This window comes from Colius striatus, chromosome 22 (genome assembly GCF_028858725.1).
Source record: "Colius striatus isolate bColStr4 chromosome 22, bColStr4.1.hap1, whole genome shotgun sequence".
Classification (NCBI taxonomy): domain Eukaryota; kingdom Metazoa; phylum Chordata; class Aves; order Coliiformes; family Coliidae; genus Colius; species Colius striatus.
The window spans coordinates 7993218-8003173 of record NC_084780.1 but is presented as its reverse complement, the minus strand read 5'-3'; the positions used below and the strand labels follow the sequence as shown (position 1 = coordinate 8003173).

At 59.8% G+C, this 9956-nt stretch overlaps 1 protein-coding gene across 1 annotated transcript; it reads right to left on the bottom strand.

Annotated features, from left to right (window-relative positions):
- Nucleotides 1-283: 283 nt before the first annotated feature.
- On the bottom strand, nt 284-8283 carry PI16 (peptidase inhibitor 16). The gene is made up of 6 exons (XM_062013276.1): nt 8131-8283; nt 5695-5913; nt 4983-5092; nt 4152-4240; nt 1869-3740; nt 284-1583 (listed from the first exon to the last, which is right to left on the bottom strand). The coding sequence occupies exons 1-6, from the start codon at nt 8281-8283 to the stop codon at nt 1444-1446; spliced, it is 2583 nt and encodes an 860-aa protein (XP_061869260.1). The 3' UTR covers nt 284-1443.
- Nucleotides 8284-9956: the final 1673 nt, after the last annotated feature.

Below are 9956 nucleotides of genomic sequence, written 5' to 3'. Positions count from 1 at the left end.
GAGGGAGGTTCTGCAGTGAAACCTGGTGGGGACCCATTTTTGCTCTGCACTCAGCAGGGTGCTGGGGGAATGGTTCATTCCCATACCTCCCTCCAGCTGCTTATAAATCTGACAAAAGTGGCACCTAAGTGATCCCCCCAGGAGCCACATTGGCTTTGAGCAGTTCTACCTAAGCCCAGGCTCAGGAGGATTTCACAGACACAACACTGAGACCTTGAGCCTGCAGCTCCCCCAGCACAGCCCACGGTCACTGCACAGCCCACACAGGCATTCACACCAGCATTTATTCAGTGCATGCTCTGGGGATGCACAGGGCACAGCAGCGAGGGGAGGGCACCAGCAGTGTCCTGCAGGTCAGTCTCCACCTCCTCTGTTTCAGAAACCAAAGGATGAAACCACTAGAGAAGGGACTGTATCCTCTAGTCCCCTCCCACCACGCTGCAAAGCTTGTCACGTACTTAACAGTTTACTGGGGATTCTCAGATGAAGGGAGCAGAGCCATGTGGGAACAAAGCAGTGTCCCAGGCAATGACAGCCATCCTGCAGCAAGTCCTGGGACCACCAGAAGCCTCTAACACCATGCACTTGGCTCTCTCAGGCTCAAAACTCTACCAGCACATCTGATGACTTGTCTCTCCTGGACCAGGCTCCACCCCAGGCACAAGAAGTGTCAGCTGGGATGTGTCTGCACGCTGCAGCACAGTGCAGGGATGCAGCAGGCAGCCATGCAGCAGGCAGCCATGCAGCAGGCAGCTGGAGGAAGGAGGGAGGTTGCTCTTGTGTGCAGGGGCCCAGGCACAGGCACAGGCGTCCGGCCGGGCACGGCCAGGGCTGGGGAACGGGCACACGTGGCAGAGAGGAGCAGCCACAGGCTGCAGAGCTCTGAGGAGCAGGAAGGGGAACAGCTGGGCAATGCTGGCCATGGCTCTACCAGAACCAGTACAGAGAGAGGCTCTGCTCTGGAAACACACCACAATGTGCCCTTTCTGGACAAGGACGAGAAGAAAGTTCCCCAGAACTGCCAGAGACAGGCCCATCAGGAGAGGGAAGGAGCAGTTTTGAGGGAAACTCAACCAGCAGGTCCCATCCACAGACACCAGAGCCAATGCCCGTGTCTCACGTGCAGGGGGTGCCAAGCCCTGTGCTGTCCCAGGGCCATGGTGCAGCAGCAGCTGCCAGCCACAGCCTGGGGCCCAGGCTGCCTCGGGGAGAGGAGCAGCACCCAGGGCCATGAGCATTGTGGCAAACACCCCCCTGCCCTGGGCTCCTGAGGAAGGGGAAAAGCCCCCGTGGGGCCGCCAGCTGCCCTGGGCTCCTCGGGGCTGGGGCAGGGAAGGCAGAAGAGAGCGAGTCGGCCTGAACTGTCCGTGGTGTCTCCCTGTGGAACCCCCAGGGCTGAAGAAAGCCTCAGTGACTGGTGCAGGGACAGCCTGGAGAGGCCACTCAGAGCAGAAGCCCCACCAAGGTGGCCGCGGGTAGGAGGAGGAGCGAAAGCCCCGGGCGGGTGCCGGCGGCTGCCGGGGGCTGCTCCACGCTCCTTTGGGCTGAGTTTGTCTCCACCTCTTCAGCATCCAGGGCACCTGCTGTCACAAGAGAAGCAAACCTGGAGTTACAGGGGAAGGGGTGGCCAGAAGAGAAGCTCCCACTCATGCAGCCCCATCGGGGACCCCACGGGGCAGACACGGCCCTGGGTTAGTGGGGAGCCAAAGCCATGGACCAACTCCAACCAGCCCCTTCCAGTGTTAGAGTGAGGACACGTGGTGCCACACAGGAGAGGAGGATGCAGAGGCCCAGCCTGACACTGGCTCCTCCCCAGTGCTGCTGGGGGATGGTGGCTGTGCTCCAGGACGGGCTCCACGGCCGCTTACCTGAGAGGGAGCTCTGGAACGACGGGCTCTGCCCCTTCGGCTCTCTGGAGGATGAGGTCAAACGCAGGAAGGTCGGCTCCTCAGGGCTGGAACCCACCCCCTTGGAGGGGGTCATGAGCTCAGCTTTATTGAAACCCAACCTGATCTCTGGAACAGGCTGGCTGGGGGATAGAGATGGACTGGAAAAGGCTGATCCGTCCTTCCCATCCTCTTTCACACCTTCCCTTGTTCCTGGAGCTGAGCTGGGGCTGGAGCTCTCGGCTGGATCCTCTGTGGTTAGGGGGCTGCCAGGCTCTCCAGTGCCTGCCTCTGCCTCTGGAGATCCTTCATAATCCAGGTCTGGTGTGGGCTTAAAGGAAAGAGCCAGCCCAGCTGCCTCGGTGGGCCCGGGGCTTTCCACCCCAGGGGGCTCTGCCTCTGCGCCTGTGGCAGCTCCCAGCTCTGCCTGGGCTGTGGTGGCAGGGTCTGGCTTTACTGCTGCTGTGGGCTTGGCTGCACTGGTGGTGGTTGTTGGTGTGCTGGGTGTTGGCTTGGCTGTAGCTGTGCCAGGTTTTGGCTTAGCCAGAGTTGGGGTGGGTTTTGGTGGGGTGGGTGCTGGCTTGGCTGTTGTGGTTGTGAGGGGTGTTGGTTTGGCTGTTGTGGGTGTTGGTTTGGCTGTAGAGGGTGTTGGTTTGGCTGTAGAGGGTGTTGGTTTGGCTGTAGTGGTGGTTGTGGTGGGTTTTGGTGTGGTGGGTGCTGGCTTGGCTGTGGTGGGTGTTGGTTTGGCTGTAGTGGTGGCTGTGGTGGGTTTGGGTGTGGTGGGTGCTGGTTTGGCTGTAGTGGGTCCTGGTTTGGCTGTACTGGTGGCTGTGGTGGGTTTTGGTGTGGTGGGTACTGGCTTGGCTGTTGTGCTGCTGGGTTTTGCTGTGGCTGTTGGTGTGGTGGTAGTGGTAGTTGTGGTGGATTTTGGTGTGGTGGGTGCTGCTTTAGTGGTTGATGGGGTGTGTTTTGGTGTGGTAGATGTTGGTGTGCTGGGCTTTGGCTTTGCAGTAGTGGTGGTTGGTGCTGGCATGGTGGGTTTGGGCTTGGGCACAGCTGTGGTGGCTGCTGGTGTTGTGGGTTTTAGCTTGGCTGGGGTTGTCATTGGGAGTGTGGTGGCAAGTTTTGGCTTGGCTGTGGTTGGGAGTGTGGTTGTGGGTGGTTTGGCTGTGGTTGGGAGTGTGGCTGTGGATGGTTTGGCTGTGCTTGGGAGTGTGGTTATGGCTGGTTTGGCTGTGGTTGGGAGTGTGGTTGTGGCTGGTTTGGCTGTGCTTGGGAGTGTGGCTGTGGATGGTTTGGCTGTGCTTGGGAGTGTGGTTGTGGCTGGTTTGGCTGTGGTTGGGAGTGTGGTTGTGGCTGGTTTGGCTGTGGTTGGGAGTGTGGTTGTGGCTGGTTTGGCTGTGGTTGGGAGTGTGGTTGTGGCTGGTTTGGCTGTGGTTGGGAGTGTGGTTGTGGCTGGTTTGGCTGTGCTTGGGAGTGTGGTTGTGGCTGGTTTGGCTGTGGTTGGGAGTGTGGTTGTGGCTGGTTTGGCTGTGCTTGGGAGTGTGGTTGTGGCTGGTTTGGCTGTGGTTGGGAGCATGGTTGTGGGTTTTGGCTTGAGTGTGGTTGTAGTTGGTGGCTTGGCTGTGCTTGGGAGCGTGGTTTTGGGTGGTGGTTTGGCTGTGGTTGTGGTTGTAAGTGTGGCTGTGGGTTCTGGCTTGGCTGAGGTGAGCTCTGGTGTGGGTTCTGGCTTGGCTGAGGTGGGCTCTGGTGTGGGTTCTGGCTTGGCTGAGGGTTTTGGCCTGGCTGTGGTTAGGGTGGAGGGGCTTCCCTTGGTTGTCACAGGGGCTGCAGTGGTCTCTTCTACAGTGGGTTCTGGTAAGAGATGAAAAGTGCCAGGGGTTAGGGTGGGGGTCAGCTGAGCTCGAGGCATCCCCTGTGCTGAGCAGGGCCAGCAGCAACCGTGCAAGGGCAGAAGCAGCAGCTGACCCCTCACAGGTCATCCTGGGCCATCCCTCACTCCAGGTTCCCAACCTGGAGACATCTCATCTTCCTCACACAGCCTCCTGCCCCTCGGGGTCAAGGCATCCTCGTGGGGCAACAACTGCTGCCTAAGGGGGTTCAAGGTCTCTGATCATCCTCATCTTGGAGCAGCTCAGCCATCTCAGGGGCTGCTGCCCCACCTGCTGGTCCAGGCCTTCCCAATAACTCCAGGAGGGTTCAGAGCTCGGACCCCAACCCAAGAGTGTGAGTCACAGGGGCCATGTGGCACTTTGCTTCACTTACCACACAAGGAGCCGACACAGAGCGTGCCCTGGGGACACTGCGAGCACGACGGACCTTCCCCGTACGGCTTCCGACCCCTCATGTTGCCCCTGGGAGCAGGAGACACCAGACAGAGGCAGCGTGAGGAGAGGGGGGAACACCCACCCCAGACAGGGGGTCTGATCCCACTGGAGCATCCCAGCCAAGACAAAACTCGGGGTTCATGTCAGGATTAGCAGGTCTTGGTCTCCTGACACAGTCAGGGCCATTTACTCCATGGCCTGACCCCAAGGGTGCTAAAACCAGGGGAGACAGCCCATGGACCAGATCCTTCAGCACCCCTAAGAACAGAGCAGCCCATGGACCAGATCCTTCAGCACCCCTGAGAACAGAGCAGCCCAGGGACCAGACCCTTCACCATCCCCCAGAACAGAGCAGCCCATGGACCAGATCCTTCAGCACCCCTGAGAACAGAGCAGCCCATGGACCAGACCCTTCAGCAGCCCATGGACCAGATCCTTCAGCAGCCCTGAGAACAGAGCAGCCCAAGGACCAGATCCTTCAGCATCCCTTAGAACAGAGCAGCCCAGGGACCAGACCCTTCAGCATCCCTGAGAACAGAGCAGCCCAGCTCTCGGGGGAAGGTCCCTCCCTGGGCCTGTGCCAGGAGCTGCAGCAGCCCCCAGCAGCCGCAGCCATGGGATGACCAGGCGGCCTTTGACCGCCCCACGGTAGCAAAGGCCTTCCCTGGCATGGCTCTGCTACTGCTCCTGGCCAAGGCCAGATGCTGCTGTGCTACAGGGACTGTGGGAAGGACACTGCAGGCCCTGGGGAGCTGCAGGCAGGACTCACGGCGGGTAGTAGTTGCAGACCAGCAGGTACATGTCCTCGGTCTCGATCCCGTCGATCTTCTCACAGAACTTGGCCCCGCAGCCGACGTGCCTGGTGCTGGCCCACACCACCTGCAGCAGTAGCAGCAACGGGAGGTGACTGGGGCAGGCACGTGCCCCGTTGGCAGCCTGGCCCTTGGCCTTGGGAGGCTGCTCTGTCGCCACACCAATGTGCTCCCTCGTCTCCAGACTCCACAGCCCCATGTTGCTTTAGCACTCAGGATCCAGCCAGGATCCAGGCAGAGCATCATCATCTCTGCTTTGGTCCTGGAACCCTCCATCCATCCACCCATCCACCCACCCATCCATCCACCCATCCACCCACCTATCCATCCACCCACCCATCCATCCATTCATGCATCCATCTGTCCATCCATCCTTATATTTACCAGCACCACCTCTGTCCCTCCTTGCTCCCACCCAACACTCAGACCTCATCTCTGCTAAGATGAGCTGGCACCCAGCTCTGCTGAGGAGCCAAACAGGGCTGCAGAGCTTGTTCAGACACAGACCTTTTCCAAGAGGCTGGTCATGGCTGGCATCATGCCCAGGCTCCCCTCTAGCAGGGTGACTCCCACCTGGTTCCCTGCCCCTTTGCAAAGACTTTGGGAGGAGCTGGGGCTCTGCTATGGTTCCTTTCCCAACAACCCCTCCCCTCTCCCCAGCAGCGGTACCTGGGTGTAGTGGCCACACATCTGCCCAGGGACACACGTGGAAGTTGTCAGGTTGTAGTATTTCTCCTCCCCACTCCAGTCTTCCACAGCAAACTCCAGGTCCAGGGTTGGGGCCATAGCAAAGAGGTTTTCCCCTCGCCGGCCTCTCTCCTTGTTGTGGTCCCAGATGCATTTCTCTGCATAGGCCTGAGCAAAGGCCTCCAGCTCTGCATCCCAGCTCTGAAAGGAGCTGAGTGTTACAGACAGGGACACAGAGCTCTGACATCCACAAGGACATGTACCAAGGACCCCCAGGCTGGCCACAACTTCCCCATTCGGGAGTACAACTCAAATCTCCACCCAACATGGTCTTCAGGAGAGGAGGGGAGAGGAGAACTCCCCAGTCAGTCCCAGCACAAACTAGACAAGGCAAGGTCAGTGCACCAGCACAACTTCAACAGCCTTTCCTGGAGCATCTCTATCATCATAGAATCACAGAATCCCAGCATGGTGGGGGCTGGAAGGGCCCTGCAGAGCTCATCCAGCCCCAGCCCCTGCTACAGCAGCTTCCCCTGGCTCAGGGGCACAGGAACGTGTCCAGGTGGGGTTGGAAACCTCCTGAGGAGCCTCCACACCCTCCCTGGGCAGCCTGGGCCAGGGCTCCCTCCCCTCAGCACCAAAGGAGCTTCTCCTCCTGTGCCAGGGGAGTATTTTGTGACCTGCTGCCCACTCTCAGTACAGCCCAGGATGCCATTGGCCTTCCCCAGCTCGGCATGGAGAAGTGACAAAGTCGGATGGAGGAAAGGAGGAAACTTACCCTGGCTCATGCAGGGGGGGCCTGGGGACATCCCTCTCTGACCAGCGTGGGGATGGGAGCAGATCACAGCACATCTGCCCCAGCAGCTGCCCAGAGCCTGGGAGCACACGCCTGGTTGTGGGGCAGCTCCTGCCCACAGACCCCCAGAGCAGCAGCAGCCCCCCAGCTGAGCCCCTGCCCTGCAGCTCCCTGCTCCCCACACTGAATGCAGGAGGAGGAGGATGAGGAGGAGAGGTTTTCTTGCAGGGAGGCACACGAGGAACCCAACAGTGCAGCTGCTTGGACTGTCCTCGTGCCATTTGACGGAGCGCTTCTGCAGCGGGCTGGAAGGCACCCAACAAACGGGGGGGCCTAAGGGGGAACCTTTGGATCCAGGGCTGGACCCAAGGGGGTGACAAAGCACGGCCTAAGAGGCATTGAGGGGATGAGGATGGGCCCCTGGGCAGCAGCACCAAGGGAGCAGGGAGAAGGAACAACTGCACAGAGCAGGGGCCGACCTCCCCCATGGCCCCAAGCCAGGCTGAGGGAGCGCTGGAAAACTCGTCTGGGGAGCACACACCCCTCTCCCTCTGGCAGCAGACCTGGGCCCCATAAACAGGGACTCACACCTGCAGGATTGGCCTCATTAAAAAAGAGAAGTGGCTTTGGGCTTTAGTCCCCCTCATCTATTTCCCAGCTCACTCTCTCCACAGCAGCAGCGCCCGGGGAGGAGCGCGGCGAGCTCGCGGTGCCGCAGCAGCAGGTGACCCCCAGCACACGTCCCGGGGCAGTGAGGACGGTGCTGTCATGGAAAACATCTGCCAAGGGATTGCCAGGGCTGCTGCCAGCTAAACATTTGCTGTGTTCAATAAAGAAGAGAAGCCCTTGGCTGCAGAGCACGGGCAGTTCTGTGTGTTGGAGCAGAAACGAAGCCCCGCTGCCGAGGGGGCATCACACAGCACAGTCTGCAGCCAAAGCTTTGGCTGGGAGCAGCAGCACTGCCTCAGAGGGACCCTGAGAGAGTGTTTCCCTCAGGCTTCCTCTAAGACTTTGGCTCCAAAGCCCCTATACACGTCCTCTGTGCCTTGCTCAGGTGGTGCTTAGAGTTCTGGCTCTGTCCCGCTCGAGTCTGAAGTCACTTGTCAGACCTCCCATTCAGCCTTTGCTTCATCTGCTCAGCCATCTCCCAGTTGTCAGCCTGGACAACTTTTGAACCAAGCAGGAAGGTCTCCAAGCACAAGCACTGAAAAAGCAGAGCACTCCAGCTACCCACAGCAAGCAGCTGTGCTCCTCCTGTGTGTGTTCTGCACACAGCGTGGAACAGTGCTGCAGATCACATGTGGTGCAAGATAAAGCACAAACAGCCAACTTTTAATCAAATCAAGGGCTCAAATAGGACAAAAAACCAGCTCATTTTTGCTGCCACTGCAGTCACATAACAGGGGATCCCTCAGCTCCAAGACAGTCATGCTCAAGTTGTGGTGGCCAGGTGAAGGGAAACTCATCTCCTAAGAGGCAGCTTAGGGCACCCCTCCCTTGACAGCCCAGACAAGAACAGCTCTGCCTCCCCTAAAGAGAGCCCAGATCCCTCCTGGCACTGGGGTGGAGGCTTGCACTGCTCAAACACCCCCTGACATTGCCCTGCAATAAAAGCCACTCACCATCTTCAGCATGTCCACAGCAGGAGGAGACACCTGGGAGCGGTACTTGTTGTGCTCATCCAAGATGATCTTCTTCTCCTCATCGCTCAGGGACCAGCTGAGCTGCAGCACTGTGAGCAACAGGAGCACGGGGGGGAGACCTGAGCTCAGCATCGTGCAGCCAGCTTCTGCTCCTCGCAGCCCACGGCTCTGGCAAGGCAGATTTAAAGCACCTCCCAAAAGCAAGGAACACCCAACAGCTTCAAGATTGGGGAGGAAACGTGTTTCTTTCTCAGAGCAGAGTCTGGAGCCACACAGCACACACCCATCCCACAGATCTGCCCTGGATGCTGCAGCAGCAGCACGGCTGGTGCCAACCAGCACACAGGGCCCACTCCCCACGCTGGACCCTGGGCCTGGATCCTCATCCCTGCATTTCCACCCGAGGCTCTGCTGTTCCCAGCCTCTGCCATCCCCTCTGCCCTCAGTTACTGCTCCTCTCTCCTACCTCCCATCTCCCTTTTCTCCTCCCCAGTAACAACTGGCTAAGCCCTGTTTTACACAGGGTCCTCCCCTGTCCCTGCAACACAGCTGTGTCTAGAAACAAAGGCAAGATGCAGCTGCTAAGAACAGTGTGCAATAACCCCCAGTCAGGAGTCAGAGCCCACCTCTGCACCCCCTGTGCTGGGGAAAGGCCACAGGCAGGTGGGCAATGGCCCCCCGGGGCTGCCCCAGCCTGTGAGGTCAGGGGGAAGCAGGGGGTCAGTGTCCCTTCCCTGTGCCATCAGGCAAAGAGTGAGAAGAAGAGGAGGAACAGGGTTCAGAGCTGAAATTGCCTCAAGAAGACATTCTACAGCTGCTTTCAGGGCTGTCTGGAACAACCCCAGCACTAGCTGTGCCCCCTCCCCTGGAGGGCTCAGCCTCAGGGGTCCCTGCTGGGACAACCCCTGTGTCTGCCCAGCAGCTTCCTCGGCCTGGGGCTGTGCAAGGGCTGCCTCTGCTGCAGGAGCTGTCCTTGGGGCTGCAGGAGCTGCCTCTGCTGCAGGAGCTGCCCTTGGGGCTGCAGGAGCTGCCTCTGCTGCAGGAGCTGCCCTTGGGGCTGCAGGAGCTTCCTCTGCTGCAGGAGCTGCCTCTGCTGCAGGAGCTGCCCTTGGGGCTGCAGGAGCTGCCTCTGCTGCAGGAGCTGCCCTTGGGGCTGCAGGAGCTGCCTCTGCTGCAGGAGCTGCCCTTGGGGCTGCAGGAGCTTCCTCTGCTGCAGGAGCTGCCCTTGGGGCTGCAGGAGCTGCCTCTGCTGCAGGAGCTGCCTCTGCTGCAGGAGCTGCCCTTGGGGCTGCAGGAGCTGCCTCTGCTGCAGGAGCTGCCCTTGGGGCTGCAGGAGCTTCCTCTGCTGCAGGAGCTGCCTCTGCTGCAGGAGCTGCCCTTGGGGCTGCAGGAGCTGCCTCTGCTGCAGGAGCTGCCCTTGGGGCTGCAGGCTGGTGCAGGGCAGCTCTCAGAGCTGAGTTAATCACTCACTGGGGGCTCTGCCTCGCCCTCTCCCCTCCCAGCTCCCCAGGCACTGCTTTGCCATTTTTCCTGTTGCTTTGCCCTGGGCTGATCACCCCTCATGCCTCAGTGGCTCTCCTGCTGCCCCTCTTTCCTCTGCATTACCTTCTTCATTAGCTCCAGGGTTCACTCTGTTCTCAGCTGGTGCCAGGAGGGCTGGAGGCTCACATCTCCAGAGCCGGTCTTCAACTCCTCTGGTCAAATCAGAGCATCCATCAGGCAAACAGCAGGCCTGGAGTCTCCATCGAGGCAACCCTGTCTCCATGGTGAGGCACATCAACAGCTCTGCTGCTGCACCTCCAGAG

Coding starts and splice junctions, on each gene's coding strand:
- PI16 (XM_062013276.1), bottom strand. CDS start 8,283: ATGCTGAGCTCAGGTCTCCCCCCCGTGCTCCTGTTGCTCACAGTGCTG. Junction 5,093..5,694: donor TGTGTGGCCACTACACCCAG/GTACCGCTGCTG, acceptor CTACTGCTGCAG/GTGGTGTGGGCCAGCACCAG. Junction 1,584..1,868: donor GTTCCAGAGCTCCCTCTCAG/GTAAGCGGCCGT, acceptor CTCTTGTGACAG/CAGGTGCCCTGGATGCTGAA.